The sequence below is a fragment of the Agelaius phoeniceus genome, chromosome 24 (assembly GCF_051311805.1).
Source record: "Agelaius phoeniceus isolate bAgePho1 chromosome 24, bAgePho1.hap1, whole genome shotgun sequence".
NCBI lineage: Eukaryota > Metazoa > Chordata > Aves > Passeriformes > Icteridae > Agelaius > Agelaius phoeniceus.
Window position 1 is genome coordinate 5,391,622 of NC_135288.1, and position 20,808 is coordinate 5,412,429.

The 20,808-nt window shown below is 44.0% G+C and overlaps 1 protein-coding gene across 1 annotated transcript in view; it reads right to left on the minus strand.

Annotated features, from left to right (window-relative positions):
- PRDM16 (PR/SET domain 16) overlaps positions 1-20,808 on the minus strand; it is a 311,655-nt gene that overhangs the window by 136,316 nt on the left and 154,531 nt on the right. The window contains exon 3 of the mRNA XM_054647787.2: positions 14,064-14,114. Within this exon, the coding sequence (XP_054503762.2) occupies positions 14,064-14,114 (51 nt within the window). The remainder of the gene's footprint in view (positions 1-14,063; positions 14,115-20,808) is intronic.

A 20,808-nucleotide genomic window follows, 5' to 3' on the forward strand; every position in this document is an offset into this window, starting at 1 on the left:
CTGTTGCAAAGGTATGTACGCACAAAAGGCACGATAAGTGGGTGCTGAGCAGCGAGGAGTGGCAATTATCAGTTGCACGTATATCATTAGAGCCTCAGCTTTTCAATGGCACGGAGCTCCCCACGCCGTGTTTGCTGGGCCAGGTAAAAGGGGACTCTTAATACTGTGCAAATATGACTTAGCAAAGGACTTTGCTTTCTCACCTATTCTCGGGGCTTTTCAAATCAACATTATTAATTGGTGGCTTATCGGTAAGTGCTGTCTGGCAGTTAAAGGATGTTTTCCACCCAGTGCAACGATACATAGAAACTCAGCAATGTCAGCCACAAGGACAAAGAGCTGCCATGTTGAAACAGAAAAATGCTTCGACACCTCCAATCTTCTTTGTAAAAGCACGGAGCATTCCAGCATTCACTCGCAGCTGTTATTTCATGTTCTGTCATCCTTGTTTTAAATTAATAGATTAATTCAGAACTCTGGCTTACAGTTGCAACTATTAGAACTTCTAGTTTTTTCTTTTTCTTTCTTTCTTTCTCTCTCTCTTTCTCTCTTTCCTTCTTTCGTTCCTTCTTTCCTTCTTTCCCTCTTTCCTTCTCCTTTTCCCTTTCTTTCTTTCTTTCTTTCTTTCTTTCTTTCTTTCTTTCTTTCTTTCTTTCTTTCTTTCTTTCTTTCTTTCTTTCTTTCTTTCTTTCTTTCTTTCTTTCTTTCTTTCTTTCTTTCTTTCTTTCTTTCTTTCTTTCTTTCTTTCTTTCTTTCTTTCTTTCTTTCTTTCTTTCTTTCTTTCTTTCTTTCTTTCTTTCTTTCTTTCTTTCTTTCTTTCTTTCTTTCTTTCCTTCTTTCCCTCTTTCCTTCTCCTTTTCCTTTTCTTTCTTTCTTTCTTCCTTTCTTTCTTCTTTCTTTCTTTCTTTCTTTCTTTCTTTCTTTCTTTCTTTCTTTCTTTCTTTCTTTCTTTCTTTCTTTCTTTCTTTCTTTCTTTCTTTCTTTCTTTCTTTCTTTCTTTCTTTCTTTCTTTCTTTCTTTCTTTCCTTCTTTCTTTCTTTCTTTCCTTCTTTCCCTCTTTCCTTCTCCTTTTCCTTTTCTTTCTTTCTTTCTTTCTTTCTTTCTTTCTTTCTTTCTTTCTTTCTTTCTTTCTTTCTTTCTTTCTTTCTTTCTTTCTTTCTTTCTTTCTTTCTTTCTTTCTTTCTCTCTCTCTCTTTCTTTCTTTCTCCCTCTCCCTTTCTCTCTCTTTCTCTCTTTCCTTCTCTCTTTCTCTCTCTCTTTTTCTCTTTCTCTTTCTTCCTCTCTTTCCTTCCTTTTCCTCTGCTTTTCAGCTATCCAGGTGTGTACAACCACACATTTTAGAATCTGGACCGACTGGTTTCCATGCTGGATAACTCAGCTACTTTCAGCCCCTCAGATCACCTTGCTCCCCACCTGCCAGCTCTCCTGAGCACCAAATCCACTTGAAAACGGAGAAAAAATGTTCGGCTGATAAGGAAAACCGAACACAAAGGGCACGACACTTCCCAGGCACCATTAAAGGGAGGCAAAAAGAGCCTAAAAGGAGAAGAAAAGCTCTCAGTGCCCCCAGCTCGCATTTTCCCCACACACGTGCAGGAATGAAAGGACACTGGGGCTGCTGCCTCCCTTTGTCACTGATGAACAAGATAAACCCAGGAGCTCCATGAAAACCCGAGTGGTGCCGCTGCCCCTCATTCTCATGCAGGATTGTGGAGATCCAGGCCGGCCTGGCAGGTATTTGTGTGAACCTCTCTGCGGGGACAGGTATTTTATCTCCTCCCCAGAGAGCCTGCTCAGCTCTCAGCTATTCCAGGGGCTCGTTTTTCTCAGCATCCAACCCAAACCTTGCTCCTGGGCTGGTCCCGTTCTGTGCATGCCACAGGTGGGCGACCCTAAATGCAGAATATGAATTTCTGCTGCTTCTTTTACAGCACGACATTATCCTCAAGAAATTATCATTTATTTAAAAGACAAATGCTTATCCTCAAGAAATTTTCCTGTACAAGCACAAAATCAGATTGAATTCATTTATTTAAAGGACTTCTGTGCCACCACACATTGCTGTTTTATAACAGCAGAAGTGTGAAATGAGATGCTCAGCAGCTTTTCTTCTTCTTCTTCTTCTTCTTCTTCTTCTTCTTCCTCTTCTTCTTCCTCCTCCTCCTCTTCCTCTTCTTCCTCTTCATCTTCTTCTTCTTTTCTTCTTCTATATCACCTATCTATATCTATATCTATCTATATTATTGGTATGTCTATATCTCTGATATAGTAATGCCTTGGAAAAATAAACCTGATTTAAATCCCACATTTCCTACTCCAGGAGTGCCCAGTTTTTACTCAGGTTTAGCAGGGGATGCTCTGGGCTTTGCAGGAAGGAGCCAAGGAGCACATGGTGAGCAGCAGAGCTGGAATGGAGGGTGGGACCCTCTCCCAGTCCCAAGTTTTTCTTGGCAAAAGGTCTGGCAAATCAAACTGCCAGGAATAAATTGCTGTTGGAGCTCGAGGACATGTTGGAGTCATCAGCAAATGCAGAGCCTGAGAGGAAGGATCTCAGTCAGGGACAGCACAACCTCCTTAGGAAAAATTGCACATCCTCCCTGCTTGGCATTGCTGGAAAGCAGGAGAATAACCTGTGGCATTCACATTGTCTGAAAAATCCCTTCACACAGGGTTTTTCTCCTGGGAAGCTGAGAAACCTCGAAAAAAAAAGGAAAACAATTCTTGTCTCATTTGCTTCTCCTGTGTTTTGCTGCTTTGGAATGTATTTGGAGATTGTTTACCCACAGGTGATTGTTCCATTGCATTCTGCTGTGAGTTGTTTTCACTCTTTGGCCAATCAGGGCCAAGCTGTGTCTGGACTCTGGAAAGACTCAGAAGTTTTCATTATTATCTTTTTAGCCTTCTGTAAGTATCCTTTCTGTATTCTTTAGTATAGTATAGTATTCTTTAATATAATATAGTATTATAAGGTAATAAATCAGCCTTCTGAGAACATGGAGTCAGATTCATCATTCCTCCCTGCCACAAGGATCCCTGCAAATACAATAACGACCCTCCAGGATTCCTCTCCTCCCAACAGGAACTGAGGGGAAGAAGAGACAGCCAGGCAGGAAAAAGGGATGAGGTCAGAGTAAGGAGCATCTCAAACCCAGACAGAGCTGAGTGTCCAGCTGAGGGTGTTCTCCTGGGGTGGATTTACAAGGCAACCCCAGCCCCAGCACAGATATTTTCCAGGATTCACCTATTTTAAGATTCTCATGACCAGGAAATGATTAATCCCCATTTCATGGCAGCAGGAACTGAGCAAGAGACTGCTTGGATTGGCCGAGATTACCAGGAGAAAAGTCCAGCTTATTTCTGGGCAGCACTAAAGAAAGGGAAAAAACTGAAGCAGGCATTAAAGGAAGAGATGAACAATGAAAGTCAAGACTTTTCTGGTTTTACATATTAGTAATTAGAAGGTCAAACATTGAAAAAAATTAAAATTCCTCTTGACTCATTTTTAAATTGAGTATTTCGGGAAAGAAGGATTCAACACTGCCCTAAAAACTACCTTGAGGCAGCAGCAGTGATACAAATTTCCAGAGTTTTCCCAGACTTTTGGTGAGGAAGAACCAACATTCTGGGGCAGAGGAGCTGAAGCTGAAATTCCAGTGGAAACTCAGAGAAGCAATTCCTTTAGGAGCTGCAGTTTATTCTTCTGGAACAGAAGAAATTATTGCACCAAGCAAGGGGCTAAGATGTCCTGACAGCAGCAGTGCAGAACTATCTCTGCAGCAGTTATTAATGAGCTGGAAAAATGCTGGACAGCAAATTCACCTCCCCTCCCCAAGGCCAGAATTCATGGCAACAAATCCCTAAAATAATCAGCTAACTCCAGAAGATTAGGAGAGGGGATGCCTCCAGATGACAGGAGATTTCTTAATTTCAGTTTACTTATAAGGTCACATTAAGCAGGAGGAAAATTTTCCTCTGAAGTTTACAAATTAGTTTCTAATCTATTCTACAGCTTTTGGCGTTTCTGGTCTATATTCTGTGTTACAGTCAAAAATGAGGAGGGGAAAAAAGTAATAAAAAAAATGAATAGCTTGGGTTAGCCAAGAAAGGATTTAAGCACTTAATTTAGATTCCTCCTGCTGCTACTATTATTATTATATCTATATTTTTATATTTATTTATATACATGTTTTCAGAGCTGAACTTTCCAGAGGGAAACTGAACATCACAGAGGAGCTGACTCCTGGTGATTACTTCTCTTTATTTTTCTCCCCAAACTGTCCTGTGAAAAATAAACTTGGTTGTGTTGTTTTATTTTTTCCAGAACATGTATTTTAACATCTCATAGAAATCTTGTAGAATCAAAAATCAAAATATATCAATATGTATTGTTGTCCCTGTGGAACAGCAGTACCACCTTCACTGCTCTGCAGAACCTTGATTTATTTCTAGGACAAAATATGAAATAAAACCAAAATAAAAAGGTTTTTTTTGTTTTGTTATGTTATGTATATTTATGTTTAATTATTGTTCACTGGTACCCAGTTTTCTGTGTTCTGGCTTTCATTTATACAGCAGCACCATCAGGGCTGGACCCAGCTTCAAGTCCCTCTGGTGTTCCTCACCCCCAGCCTCCCCTTTCCTCCCTCCCCAGCTGCTGCCCAGGTTTTCCTGCTTATCCAGGAAACTCCAAGAAGCTCCTACCTGACCCAAATTCTCCTTCCAATGGGATTAACCCAGTCTTGAAAACCTCTCAGCATCCCAGGGGACCTTCATGGAACCATCTGCCTTCTCTAAGGTATGGAACCACACAAAAAAAACCCCAATTCCAGACTCCCCAATGGAACAGGAGCCTGTCCTGGGAACCACACAATAAAATCCAGTTCCAGAGTCCTCTGGAACAGGGACCTGTCCTGGGAACCACAAAATAAAGCCCAATTCCAAATTCCCCAGTGGAACAGGAGCCTGTCCTGGGAACCACACAATAAGGTATGGAACCACACAATAAGGTATGGAACCACACAATAAAACCCAATTCCAGACTCCTCAATGGAACAGGGACCTGTCCTGGAAACCACAAAATAAAGCCCAATTCCAAATTCCCCACTGGAACAGGAACCTGTCCTGGGAACCACACAATAAGGTATGGAACCACACAATAAAACCCAATTCCAAATTCCCCACTGGAACAGGAACCTGTCCTGGGAACCACACAATAAGGATGGAACCACACAATAAGTTATGGAACCACACAATAAAACCCAATTCCAGACTCTCTCCACTGGAACAGGAACCTGTCCTGGGAACCACACAGTAAGTTATGGAACCACACAAAAAAACCCCAATTCCAAATTCCCCAGTGGAACAGGAGCCTGTCCTGGGTGACATCCCACCCACCTCCCACCCTGAGGATTTTTCCCTGCTCCACAGCAAAACCTGGAGCTGGCCCAGGCCAGCTCCCTCCTCTGCTTCTGTCTCAGCTCCCAGCCCAGCCCAGAGCTGGTTCTGCATCCAGAGCTGACTCCAGGAGCTGATTCCAGCCAAACCCTCGTGGCACACTCAGCCCAGCGTCCCAGGAGGAATTGCAGAGCAGAGGGAGGGGAGGGGGCTCTCTGTGTGTGTGTGTTACCTTCCAAGTTACCACACAGCCCCCAAATCCCACAGGCTATCATTCCAAAATTTGTGATGTTTTGTCTACTCTGGTGATTTAAGGTTTGTCAGAAAATGTCAGAAAGGCCACGGGGCCAAGGGCTTCCTGATGACTGAGGATTTTCTTTCACATGACCTTCCTGAAGTTGATTTTGGGCTCCAGACAGTGCTGCCTTCAGCTCTGACAGGGGCCGGCTGGCAGCAGATTCATGGGGATCTCTGGGGCATTCTGGCATTTTCTGACTGAGCTGGGGCTGTAATGCCTCCTAATCATCCAGAATATTGTTTCACTGGAGGGCTGGAAATGCCAGCTCCTCACTTTGGTGCGCAGGGAAAAGGAGCCTGGGATCCTGATGCAAGCAATTAAAAACAGCAACATTGAGTGTTGGCGTTCCATGTGTGATAGTGCACGTGGCTTTCAGCAGGGGAGCACTGAGTTTTATATATTTTATATATCAAATGAGTTTTATAGACACAGAGAGAAAAGGAGGATTGGGAGAGAAGTGTTAAAAATGTTAATTTGTGATCAAACTTTTAACTTATCTTCAAACTCATAATTTGTGTTCAAAATCAATTTGTGATCAAACTCTTAACTTATGTTCAAACTCTTAATTTGTGATCAAACTCTTAACTTGTGTTGAAACTGTTAATTTGTGCTCAAATTCTTAAATTGTGCTCAAACCCTTGTGTTGAAACTGTTAGTTTGTGTTCAACAAGGGGTGGGAATGCCATCCCCTCACTTTGGTGAGCAGGGAAAAGCAGCCTGGGCTCCTGATGCAAACAATTAAAAACACATCAGATGGGAGTGGGTAAACAGCAGCCTTGTGTTGGCATTTCATGTGTGATAGTGCACGTGGCTTTTAGCAGGGGAGCACAGAAATGAATTCTACAGACACAGAGGGAAAAGGAGGATTGGGAGAGAAGTGTTAAAAATGTTAATTTGTGATCAAACTCTTAATTTGGCTCAAACTCTTAATTTGTGTTCAAACTCATAATTTGTGTTGAAACTGTTAATTTGTGATCAAACTCTTAATTTGTGTTCAAAATCTTAATTTGTGTTCAAACTCTTAATTTGTGTTGAAACTGTTAATTTGTGTTCAAACTGCTAAATGTGTGATCATTCCCACAAACCCCAAGCAAAGGGAGCAGGGACCAGCACGTGAGGGTTTTACATCATTCAGGCAACTCTTGGTTATAAAAAAGTTTAGGAACCTTGAATTTGCTTGTGTTATTAGCAGAACTGACTCAGCCAAAATGTCTTAATGGGTCTCCTTTGTGTCCTGATCACAGAACCATGGATTGGTTTGGGTTGGACCTTAAAGCTCATCCCATTCCATGTGGCAGGGACACCTTCCACTGTCCCAGGCTGATCCAGGCCCTGCCCAGCCTGGCCTTGGGCACTTCCAGGGATCCAGGGGCAGCCACAGCTGCTCTGGGCACCCTGTGCCATCCCACCCTCACAGGGAAGGATTTAAAATCATTTATTCTACCAAGGCAGCAGCCGGCGGTCTCCTCACTCCCACAGAAATGCAGTTTCTGACTCAAACCCAGCCCAAAGCCTGTGTCTGTGCTTGGGATGCATCGAGATGACAAGTAAACGTGCCTGGAGTTTAGGGATGCTTTTATCTGAGGGGATGCTGCTGTGGCACCTGAGCCGTGTGTGGGAGCAGCTCAGCAGCACGTTCTGGACACCTCCTGAGCCCCAGCAATGCAGGGGAATCAGACACAGGTTATAAATCAGTGCTGGGGAGCAGCTCAGCACCACAGCTCAGGGGTTTGGAGGATGGAGGAGGAGAAGAACCAGCTTAACTCACAGAAAGATCTTATTTGCAACTGTGAGGTGCTCACACCCCACCCAAAACCCACAGAATTTGCCAGGGAGAAATGGGAAATTGCCATTAACCACTTCATAGCCTGCAGGTGTGGGAGCCCAGGGACAGCCCCTGCTCTGCCTCAGCATTCTGCAGATATGGAGAGAGCAACCTTAACCACTCCTCTCAACTTGGCCTGATTTATGGGCTCAAAACCCCTCGAGATCTCTTCACGGAGCCATTTCTCATACCCACACTCACCGAACAACCCAGCCCAAACATCTGTATCACAGAAATTCAACACACAATGTTATTCCTGCAAAATAATTTAACCATCACTTTCTTTGCTGACTTTTCTGTGCCAGCCTTACACCTTTTTTTTTTTTTTTTTTTTTTACTTTACATGCTTCATTTCAGCAAAATCAAGGATGCAAACTTCTTAGAAGTACTTAGTTTCCATGGAAACCTAAGCTGACCGCAACATTATTGTTCTCAAGAGGGAACTGACTTTACTATATGTTCATTCACTGAATTAATGGACTCCTGGTTCTTTTATTAGCAGCTCTCTAACAATAGAAAGAGAGAAATGTTATAAAAAAGACTCTCAGACAACTGTCCACTCTTTTGTCCGGGGCTTATTGGAATGACGCAAGTCTATTCAGGAAAAGATTATAAAAATCAACTCAAAGCTGCCTGTGTTTGTGGCTGCTAAATATACCTTTATTTCATAAAGATACAACCTATAAAACAAGCAAATTAAAGCTCTTTTTTAAAGTAGTAACTGTGAAGCAGCAGCCCTGGAGAAATGGGGCTTTAGCTCCCAAATCTGGGATTGTTGCCCCCCTCACACAGGGTTGTGGAGCATCTTTAACCCCCAATTCTGTGTCAATTCTCAGCCAGGATGAGGACTGTGCACAAACAGGAGGGGGGAGATTCTTCAATACACAAAAAAGTGAAGAAAACTCAGCAAAATCTGTGGGAAATCCTCACGGAGAGTTTGAGAACATCTTCCACAAGCTGGGGGTAATATGATAATATATCCCTGTGAAGTGCAGAAATGCAATTTGTGCTGCAAAGGCAGCAACTCTGAGCAGGCCAGGTTCAAATCTGCAATTGGAGAAATTGCAAATCTAGGTTCAAATCTGCACTGTGAAAAATTGCAAATCTGGCTTCAAATCTGCAATTTGAAACATTTCAAATCCAAGTTCAAATCTGCAATTTGAGAAATTGCAGATCTGGGTTCGAATCTGCAATTTGAAACATTTCAAATCCGAGTTTAAATCTGCAGTTTGAGAAATTGCAAATCCAGGCTCAAATCTGCAATTGGAGAAATTGCAAATCTGGGTTCAAATCTTAAATTTGAGAAATTGCAAATCTGACTTCACATCTGCAATTTGAAAAATTGCAGATCCAGGTTCAAGTCTGCACATTGAGAAATTGCAAATCTGAGTTCGAATCTGCAATTTGAAACGTTTCAAATCCGAGTTCAAATCTGCAATTCGAAAACTTGCAGATCCAGGTTCAAATCTGCAATTTGAAACATTTCAAATCTGAGTTCAAATCTGCAATTTGAAAACTTGCAGATCCAGGTTCAAATCTGCAATTTGAAAACTTGCAGATCCAGGTTCAAATCTGCAATTTGAAAACTTGCAGATCCAGGTTCAAATCTGCAATTTGAAAACTTGCAGATTCGAGTTCAAATCTGCAATTTGAAAACTTGCAGATCCAGGTTCAAATCTGCAATTTGAAAACTTGCAGGTCCAGGTTCAAATCTGCAATTTGCAACATTTCAAATCTGCAATTTGCAACATTTCAAATCTGCAATTTGCTCTCACAAGGCCCAGGCCTGGAGGGGGGGTTTGTCCTGCCCAGTAATTGCTGCACAAAAGACAGTGAGCAGCTCCCTCGCTCTTCCCTAACTACCTTCCTGAGTGCTTATTGAAGTCTGATTTCTGACTCCTCTGGGTCATCATTCATCAGCCCCCAGATCCCACCGGGAGAGCCCGGCCAGACCTCTCCACATCCCTCCTTGCCAGGGGCCATTCCTGACGGCCCCGTGAAATAGAAAATGTCTTCACAGCGACCCGGCGGGACGGGCCGCGGCCATAATACCCAAATAATCATTTGGCAAATTATCATAATTATCAATCAATCATCCCCGTGTGAACAATGTGCTCCTGAAGTATCAGATGGTTCCTGTGACCTGTAGCATTTTGGATATAATAATAAACCCGGGGAGATTTATGGCCCCCATCCCGCTCTCCGCATCTGCAGCGGCAAAACACTCATTGGGGTTTTGCTTTTGTTTTAAAGCTCAAAGCTTTCCTCATACCTGAGTTTCTTGTTTGCTACATGATGATTTTTTTAAAAGGCCAAAATTTCTGGTCACACCCAGTTTTCTAAAATTCGCTTTATTTTTAAAAAAGAAATCTGTGTGATTTGCGAGCGCAGAATAACCGTGCTGCTTAAATTGCTTTTACTCCACAGCCTCATCAGCATTATATTTACAGCTTCTAATATTTGGCAATGTAGGAACGAGGCCAGCCAGAGGAGGGGGGAAAATTGGTTTTGTCTTCAGTTTTTGTTGTGTTTTGCACAATACCAGATTGAATCCAACCCTTTTGAAGCCGATAGCATCTCCCGCTCCCCGTGCAGCACATTCTTGTTAATGGATAAATTCAAGCTCTCCAGAAAGTCAAAGAATAAATTTAAAGCCTTTTGCCAAATGCCTATCCTATTGGATTTTGATAAGACGGCTATTGAGCTTTAATAATGTCTTCTATCCTTTTTCAGCTGGCCCTTAACATGTCTCTTTATTTGTCCCTAAAGCCTCTTCAGCGATGCCTTTTTATTACAAGTCTCTCAGCTTGCTCTCAGGGGAGACAGGGTCGACAAGAGTGATAGATAGATAACTCTATAGATTATCTCCCACAGATGTTTTCTCTCCAGTAGCCCCTCAGGCTATTCCCTCTAAGTAAACAGAAACTAAATAGAGAGTCTACTGAAGAGAGAAGTCCCTGAGGTCCCTTGTCACCACGGTCAGAAAAACAGCCCAGCCTGGGGAGGTTGGCTGGGAGCTCTGCACACACACACACACAGAGAATCCTTCCCCAGCATTCTGGAGCCCTCATCCAAAGTGACCCTTGGAGGGGAGGGAAATGCATCTGCTTGGGGGGAAAAAAAATATAAAAAAAGGTGGTGTGTAAAAAAAATATAAAAAAAGGTGGTGGGTAATGGGCACAGGCCTTGCTGGAGGAAGTGGAAATCTTTTAGCTCAAAGTTAAAGGAAAATGACAACGGGGACGGGGACAATGACAACAAGGTGTTTGCTCACTTTATTAAATGCTTGGAAAATTCAGAGGGAGAGGACACTGAGCTGCTTTCTAAGCAAAATAAACAGAGTGCAGGGATATGGGCTGGGAAAAAGACATTTGGGAGCAGGGGACAATAAACCCACAGGTATTACTAGTATTTTTATCTCTGAGTGTCCTCATTCAGTTCACTAAAAGAACTAAAATAAGTGACTTTCCTGTTTTAATATTGCTTCCAGCACTGATGATTTAAAATTAAACAAACAAGATGAGGAGCTTGTGTGTATTTGTCTAAGTTAAACTAAATATCAGCCAGCAGAGGTGATACAAGGAAAGCTCGTTAGGTATACACCACATTTCAGTCCATGGAGCAGCATAGACATAAAAAATAATCCTGGATATGGGGGCTTCAATGACATTGAATTAGTCCTGTCAGATAACCACTAACAAAGAAATCAGTTTTGTGGTGTTAGTGGTCCCAGCAGAAATAACAGAAACATGAACTGAAAAATACTGGACACAGTGAGAAATACTTATTCTTTGTGCTCCAAGCCAAAAGAATCCCTTTTTTATTCTGCTACAAAACAGGCTCTGCTGTGCTGCAGACTTTTCCCTGCCTTTCAGTTCATTAAAGTTATGTAAAAGAGTGGGTTTTTTTTTCACCTGGGAGCTTAAGAGCAGAGATAGTTCTGGGGTCAGTTTTAAGCACAGGTTGCTTCATGCACATCTCCCTACACCTCTCACTGCCATCACCTTCCCTTCCCTGCTTTTTCCTGGTTTTACAGGTTTTTCTCTGCATTTTGGAATTTTTTTTTTTTTGCTCTTTCTAGTCCTTGTTAGTGCCCAATTCTGAACCTGGGATGCAGCAGTCAAAAGAGCCACTGAAATTATGGTCTCTTTCCTCCCCTCCCAGTTTAAATCAGGCCACCCACTCCAGTTACATTTGTCTTCAGTCACCTTCTCGCCACCAACTCATCTCTGAAGGAATAGGAATAAATTGAAGTCAAATCTCAACCATTGTGTCTTCAGGGATATGACAACTGAATGATTTAGAGAGGCTGGAAAAGGAAATCTGCTCCCGAGAGGGTTTTGTGCCATTGGAGCCAAATGCCAGAGTGCTACTTCCAAACAATTGAGAGATCCTACAAAAATTGTCCAGAGTGATTTCTCATTCTTTAGTTTTCATTTTCTCCTGACTGAAAAGCTGTCTCACAGTAGTCCTTTCACAAGCCATAAAGTTTAGACTTGAACTCTTTACCTTACTGCTCTGACCTCCTTTACCCCAGCTGTAAAACCCTACTGCCCATCCTTCAATAAATTTATCACCTCATAAACTCCCACTAGTGCTTCTCTACAATGCATTTAAAAGACACAAGTGGAAGGCCAGGCCTTCCCCCCTTGTCAAATATCACAATTGTCCAGTTTTATACCTGCTGCACAGGGAAATATTTAAGGACACGGCATTTTTCAAAGACCTGCGGTTTTTGTAACAATCCACCTTGAAATAAAAGCACAAAGTTTAAATACAAACCCATGGATTGAACATATAAAATTGCCAGACTCGCATTTCCCTGCTCCACACAACTCCTGCTCTCTTTGGGGTACTGCAGATCCTGGAGGTGGGGATGGAGAGAGTTCATTTGTGATATCGTAATTAAAGCCTGAATAAGAATTAGCTGAGCCATGGAGAATTCCCTCCGTCCTTGTGGGAGCTGCGTGGGTACAATGAGGACCTGCCACCTTGTCACCGTGTCTGTCCAGACAAAGGGATCCCACAGAGGCAGGGACAGACACCCCATGAGTTATGGGGGTGCCCAAGGTAAAAAGTTCAGCCACAGGTCCCTGGCGAGGTCATGGGGCACTCAGAGGATGTTTCCTCTTGGGAGCCTTGGAAATAAAACCTGATTTTTTATTTTTTTAACCTGGTATAGAATAGAACAGGCCATACTGCACATGTGTCTAAATCCCTTTTCCCAGCCTGGCTCTGGAGCCTGGCAAGGATTTTATTTCACTGTCTTTGGCAGAGGGAAGCAAAGGATTCCTTTTTGTTTCAAGAGTGGAGAAACAGCATGGCCTGAAGGATGAGCAGCAAAGGGCCAGCCTCAGAGATTTCCTGTCACAGACACATTTCATGAAAGATCCTTTCCTTAGGACTTTTCCTCCTGAGAAGCTGAGAGGCCTCAGGAACAAAATGTAACCAATGGTTATCTGCTGCTGTGGAATGCAACAGGTGCATCTGGGATTGGTCTCATGTGGTTGTTTCTAATTAATGGCCAATCACAGCCCAGCTGGCTCTGACAGAGAGCGGAGCCACAAACCTTTGTTATCATTCTTTCCTATTCTATTCTTAGCCAGCCTTCTGATGAAATCCTTTCTTCTATTCTTTTAGTATAGTTTTAATGTAATATATATAATAAAATAATAAACCAAGCCTTCTGAAACATGGAATCAGATCCTCATCTCTTCCCTCCTTCCTCGGACCCCTGTGAACACCACCACAATTTCCCACTCCCAAAACTTTCACAAACAGGACTGTGAACATCCTTTAGATGCAAATCCCAGCGCCATGGGGACAACTGCACCTAAAAGGAGTCACAACCAGCTCCTTATTTCAGAGAGGACACACAAGCTACAGCCATCGAGGGGCTCTAATCAAACCCAACTTGTGAAGCTTTAACCAACAGATCCACACGGAACAAAACCTCATTTCGGAGCTTCTGAGGGTAACCCCAACGCAAACAGCAGCCTGGCCACCCCAACATGCCATGCTGAGCTTCAGTGGAGCCCAGTGCAGCTGGGCTGAGTGTGGAACACATTTTCTCTGCTCCAGCTGGAGCCCCACAATGTGATGAGAAGCACCACTAATGCATCACATGGGCTGAATTTTATCCTTTCACAGACCTATTCCCTTTCCCTTGGACTTCACATCAGCCACATTTGATGCTGAAGTGACCTCCAAAAATTTAGCACTTCTAACAAAGGACCAACATTTTCTTTTACTGGAAAAGAGGTAAATGAGGTTTTTCGATTTGGCCCGGCAGCTGTTTGTGTTGTAGCTGAATCAAGGAACACCTCAAACTATTATTTTCTCTTTCATAATGACTGGAATCACAAAAAGACAGGAAAATACGCCAACAGAACCACAACACTTAATCCAAAAAAGCAACAGCAAACACTGGAAAACTTTTACGACGTTATTGCCATCAACACCTCAGTTCAAAAGTGAGGGAAAATCTCCAGGTGCATTTCCAAGCCAGGGAATAAAAAACTCCCAGAAGACTGAGCCATGTCCTACCTTTTTTATATTGCCCTCTTGGGAGGTCACCTCGGGATCAGTCAGTATTTGCTGAGGAAAAAAGAGAATAGAAGCAAAATTCAGTTGTGTTGCAGCTGAGAATGCTATAAAATAATAGAAATTCATATTGCTGTAATGATGATGAGGGGGAGCATGAATAAATATTATATTATTGGTGATAATGGCCAAAACTCACAGCTGCACCCAGATGATGTTTGGGAAGTTTGATGGAGGGTTTTCAGCAGAACTGTAATTTAGATTTTATATATATATATATAAAAATAAAAATTACAGTTCTGCTGAAAACCCTGCATAATTATATTATAATTATAAACTATAATAATAATATATAAATATTATTATAATTTATAATTATAATAATTGTAATTATTTTTAAATATCCGATTAATATCTAATTATATAATTCAGTACATTTTATTACATTTAATTAATTTAATTAATATTTAAATGATATAATTTTTCGATAAATTATTATAATTAATAATTTATATTTCTATCATAATTAATTATAATAATATATATCAATAAAACAACAAACAAAAACAAGCAAAAACCAACCAACCAAAAACAAAACAAAAAAACCCCCATATTTATTCATTTATTTTACATATTTTTGTTTTGTTTCATACATCCTTGGCAAAGTAAGCTGTCTAATTAGTGGAATGGGACCACGATTTTTGTCTATTGACTTAAGGAGCTAGTCCTGCTGAATATACTAAATATAACAGTGCAGTGACAATATTTGCATAGCTGAGTTATGTGTATTAAAAAAAAAAAAAAAAAAAATATATATATATATATATATATATATATATATATATATATATATATATATATATTAAGGTTTTCTGTCACTTCTGTGAGTAATTCCCTTAGCTTTGGCAGACAAGGATGGGTGTGGACAACAAGGGCACCAACAGAACAGGCACCTGCAGGATCCAATACTCAATTCTGTTCCAGGGTTGAGTCCCTCTGGAGCAGATCCCGGGATGCTCAGGCCCCCCCAGCGCTCTTTAATTCCCCCTCCAGCCGAGGTGTGGTGGAACAAGTCATTAAATCGCTGCTGTGCTCCACCTCAGATTAGCTCCAGGTCAGCAGGCATTCAGGGAGGTCAAGTACCTCAGCCCTGCATGCCCCTCCAGGGCAAACAGGGACCCGATCCAGCCGGGAATTCCAGCGGCTCCCGGAGCTCTGCGGGGAGCTGGGGGGCTGAGGACACCCAAGGACACCCAAGGACACCCAAGGACACCCAAGGGCTGGGGTGCTCAGGGGGCTTGGGGCTCCCCCGAGAGCTGGGGGAGGTGGTTTGGCTGCCAAAGAGCAGGGAAAACCTCCAAGGAGAGAGATGGATGTGGAAGGAAATGCAGGTTAAAATGGGGAAGGGATGTTTAGGGAATTTCAGGGAAGTTCAGAGAAGTTCAGAGCAGCGCAGGGAAGCTCACGGAAGTTCAGGGAACCTTAGGGAAGTTCAGGGAAGAGAAGTTCAAGGAAGTTCAGGGAAAGGAAGTTCAGGGAAGTTCAATGAAATTCAGGGAAGCTCAGGGAAGAGAAATTCAGGGAAGGAGAGGAGAGGAGAGGAGAGGAGAGGAGAGGAGAGGAGAGGAGAGGAGAGGAGAGGAGAGGAGAGGAGAGGAGAGGAGAGGAGAGGAGAGGAGAGGAGAGGAGAGGAGAGGAGAGGAGAGGAGAGGAGAGGAGAGGAGAGGAGAGGAGAGGAGAGGAGAGGAGAGGAGAGGAGAGGCTCCAGTGCATTTTAGCAGCTGAGGGTTTGGCACAAAGCTCCGGGCTTGCTTTGGCCATGCCCAGGTGAGCTCGACTGATTTACAAATTTCCAACCCTTTGCCAAATCTCCAGCTCAGCTGCACTAACAAGGGGCTGTGTTTCCATGGGAAGAACCCCAAACCATTCCCTGCTTTACACCAGCTCTAATGGACGTTGAAACTGCGGTTTCCAAAGTAGCTGAGAGCAAATAGGATCAAGAGGCAAATCCCAGAGCCATAAAATTCTGTGTTCCCAGCCTGGAACACCCTGACATGACTGGAGTTAAACACCCATCCTGCCTGTCCCAGATGTCACCAAGCTTCCAGGCAGTGCTGACTGCTCCCAGTGTGCTCACCAGGAACCAGCAATCCCCAAAAGCTTTGGAGAATTAGGCCATCAAACTGTCAGAGCTGAAAGAGAAATGCAAAACGACCCCAAAACATCCACAGGGATGAAGCTGCCTCCAAATGAAGACGCCTCCCTGTAATTATTATTGCAAAAAAGCTTTTGGACACAATCAGAGAAGTGTGTGCAGTCAGAGTGTGTAATCCCCACGTCCAGCAGCACCATAAACGTGGAGGGGAAAGAAAACTCCAGTGAAGTGCAAATTGGGCTGTGGTGGAGCCCTGTATAAACAGGCTTAAGAGTCAGGAATTCCTGAGTCGGAATGGAGATGCCAACACAAGCTTCCTTTTGTTGGTTTGGACAGAGCTGTGCTCAAGGGGCAAGTTCCTTCTCTCAAACCAATTTTTTTTTCCTTTTTCAATTCAAAACAGCGGATCCTGAATTTCAACTTTCTTAGAGAACAGAATTTCGGTGGAAATATTTCATCCATGTTCAAAAATGGTGATTTTGCAGAAAATCCTCTGTAGGATCTTGCTGCTCGTTTGGAGTATTTGAAAATAGCTGAGTTTTGGTATTTGGTGAAATCCTTTTTGAGTTCCCACCTATTACAGAACTTCTGGGGGAAAAACCCCCTCAATGTAATGAAGAATTTTAATTTTGATAGAACCATCTCCACACTCAAACTATCAGAATATGGACAATTAGTGGTGAACATGCTGGGGGTGCTGCACTGCCTTGATGGTCTTCAAGGTCTTTTCCAACTTTTTAATAATTCTGGCATTCTATGGGTGAAAAGGCATTTTGGCAGTAGTGGTTGAGATTAAATATTTCATCCTTTCTCTACACCTGATTTAAAAAAAAAAATACGTCCAAGGTGTTATTGTGGGCTGAGCTCTACCACATCCCAATGTCCTGAATGTCCCATTTTCCCACTCCAGCTGTGGGATGGCAGCTTGGGTTGGTGTTGGCACCATCCATGAGAGGTGTCTGTGGAGGAGCAGAGGCCAGAATTCCAAACCTCCCCTTGCCCAGCCACGGCCAGGGCTCTGAATGAACCTCCAGAAACCTTCCTGGGGGCTGGAGGGAAGCTCAGAATTGTCCTGCTGCATTCCCAGTGTGGAATAAACACCTGTGTGACCAGACAGCAACCCAGCAGACATACCAGGTGCCATGGAGCAGAGCCCATCCCGAAATTCCACCCTCCACGGCGCATGGGAAGGGGGTGATGCAACACCAAGGTGTCCACATCACCTCCTGCTTAAAGGAGAGAGGCAGAACCAGGCAAAGCAAGCCCCAGGTGTGAGGTTTATTAAGAAGAATAAAAGGATACTTTTTGAAAATCTGCTCATTGGGTAATTTTAGGGTAAATTCAAAATTTAGGGTAAATTTAATTGGGTAAATTTAGCCCAGTCTGGGCTTCATCTCATGCAAATGCCACGAGACCAAATATAGAGCTGGATGTGTGCAGTGGGCTGCACTCCTGCTCTTAGCACAGATGTTCCTGAATGTGCTCAGAATTTACAACACATGCTTTTTCTATCAACTGATCTGTTGATTTTAGCCAGGGGAAAGACAACATGTCAGCAGCAGCCACGTCAGGAGAGCCTGTGCCTTGGGCCTGGGCTGGAGGGGGATTTCTCTGCCTTTCTTTGCTTCCCTGGGCTCAGGGAATTGGTGGCACCCAGCAACTGGTGGCAATTCCTACCAGGAATTGATGGCACCCAGCAATTGGTGGCAATTCCCACCAGGAATTGGTGGCAGCCACCAGCTGGTGGCAATTCCCACCAGGGAATTGGTGGCACCCAGCAACTGGTGGCAGTTCCCACCAGGGAATTGGTGGCACCCAGAAATTGGTGGCAATTCCCATCAGGAATTGGTGGCACCCAGCAATTCCCATCAGGAATTGGTGGCACCCAGCAATTCCCACCAGGAATTGATGTCACCCAGCAATTGGTGACAATTCCCACCAGGGATTGGTGGCACCCAGCAATTCCCACCAGGAATTGGTGGCACCCAGAAGTTGGTGACAATTCCCACCAGGGATTGGTGGCACCCAGCAATTGGTGACAATTCCCACCAGGAATTGGTGGCACCCAGCAATTGGTGACAATTCCCACCAGGAATTGGTGGCACCCAGCAATTCCCACCAGGAATTGGTGGCACCCAGGGAATTGGTGGCAATTCCCACCAGGAGTTGGTGGCACCAGGATCCTGCCCCAGACACACCAGTCAGGGATGTGCTAGAATTTTTACAGAGCCCCCTGAGTGTATACTAAACATGTCAGGGAACACCATGTGATTCTTTTTGAAAAACAGTTTACAAGCTGGCATTCTCCAGCTGCAGTTAACCCTAATTTGATTACATTACTGGGACAGATCACAATGAGCTTATGTAAATAGTAACATTATCCATTCATTCCCCCAGCTCAGATAAATTGTCATTTAGGGGGGGAAAAAAAAAAACCCAACCCAAACTTCAATAGGCATTCAGCAGGGTATGGTGCATCCAGCAAACTCTGAGGGTGGCAGACTGGAACCTGCCCCTGCTGCACCTCTGGATTATCCCTCTAAAATCTGGATTTTAAAGGGGTATTTCCACATCTGCTCTGAGCTGGAAGGAGAAGAGGATGCCCAGTAATTGCACAGAAGTCAGGAGGCAGATGACAGCCCTGCTTTCAATGACTTGCTCTTTACTATCATCTGATTTTTCAGGAGGAGCTGAGTGCACCCCTGATGGCATCGGTGGTGCTCACAGGTGAGTGAGCACTTTGGGGTTTCAGCCATTGCCTGGGCACCTGTCCTTGGTGCAGGGCACTGGTCCTGCCTGCTCAGGGCATTGGGGACATCCAGCCCTGGGACCTGGGATGTGCCACCTGCACCACCTCAGATCTGGTTCAGAAAAAGAGCGAGGAAACTCCTATTTTGCCTTAAATCAGCCTAGTGATCCTGACTGGCACACAGGCTCACAGGAATGCTGCAGGTGAAAGCAGAGGCTGTGGCCCTGCTGTGCCCAGTTTGTGCTGCTCACAGCTGGGCTCATGGCAGAGTTATTCTGCTTGTCTGTGATGTGGTGCCCCTTTGTCTGCACGGACACAGGGACTGCAGAGCAAACAGCTCCTTCCAGCAGCCTCTTGTGGCTTTAAAAAATCTCTCAGGTCAGAAAATCACAGAATATCCTGAGCTGGAAGGACCCAGCAGGGCCACCCCAAAAATCCCAGGCTGTGCCTGGAGCTCTGGCTCTCACACACATCAGAACAGCACTGCAGCCCTGGAACCTGGCAGAGCTCACTCCAGCCCCAAGCAGGACCCAGCACCTCCAGGACTGAGCAATTTCTGAGCAGGTTAAACCATCCAGACAGCACTGGGAGCGCCTCTCCTGTCCCACACCTCACCTCCTCCCTGCTCCTCTCCTCCACGCCAGCTCAGGAGACCGCGCTGTTATTAACCTACAAATCTTGCTCTTCATAGTTCCCATTAATTATTCCCTTAAAAGTTTTACCCTGCCAACTCCTGAGTGGGCTGGCCCTGGCCCAGTCACGTATTTAGGCAAGAAGTACCAGTGAAATGAGCAGAACCAGGAATGTCTCCACACCTAAGTGCTGTTCTGGCCATAGGCCAGGAGCACAAAGCACCTTGTGGGACCCAGCCCCGGCACAGAGCACCAGAACCCACAGCAGATATTCCACAGGGAAGGGAATCCTTTATAATTTTATATCAATTATCATACAATCCCAGACTGGTTTGGGTTGGAAGGGGCCTCAAAGATGAATATTTTCCATCTCCTGCCATGGACAGGGACATCTTCCACTGCCCAACCTGGCCTTGGACACTTCCTTGGACACTTCCAGGTACCCAGGGGCAGCCACAGCTCTTCTGGGCACCCTGTGCCAGGGCCTCCCCACACTCACAGCCAGAAATTCCTTCCCAATTTCCCACTTAAACTTCCCCTCTTGCAGTTTGGAGCCATTCCCCCTGTCCTTGCCCCTCCAGCCTCTCCCCTTCTTTGCTGTGGGATCCCTTCCCTAATTGAGAAGACCCCAATTAGGTCACCCCAAAGCTTCTCTTCTCCAAGACCTTCATATATATATTTAAATATATATATTCAAACACACCAACAACCCGCAGAGCCACAGCACTGATGTGCATCTGTAGGAAAACCAGATATGGAAAAAAAACCCACAGAAAACCATTTCAGCACTTAAACATTCAGTCTTTCAGCCCTATTGTTAAAATACAGGGGTTTTATAGCATTTTCTGGCCAACAATTTACCAAAATCTTCCTTTTTTTTTCCTATAGTAAGCAAATCTTTGAGCCCTATTAACTCAAGGAAATTTTCAATATCCTGCCTTGGGAATTTGAAGTGAATGTGCCTGGAATTGAGAGGGAAGGGAGGAAAGCTCTTCTCTGAGGGGAAGAATTTCCTCTCCTTGCTGCTGAGGGAAGGAGGATGAAGAGCACAGCCCTGACTGGCAAGGAACAAACCACGGGCTGAAAGGAGTGGAAAGAATAAAAAACCATTCAGTGCTAAGGGCAACCCCAGCACAATTGGGAACACTGGGGAGCAGCCAAGCTGTGGTTTGTGGCCCAGGAACAGCCCTGCAAAGCCCTGCCACTCCATTT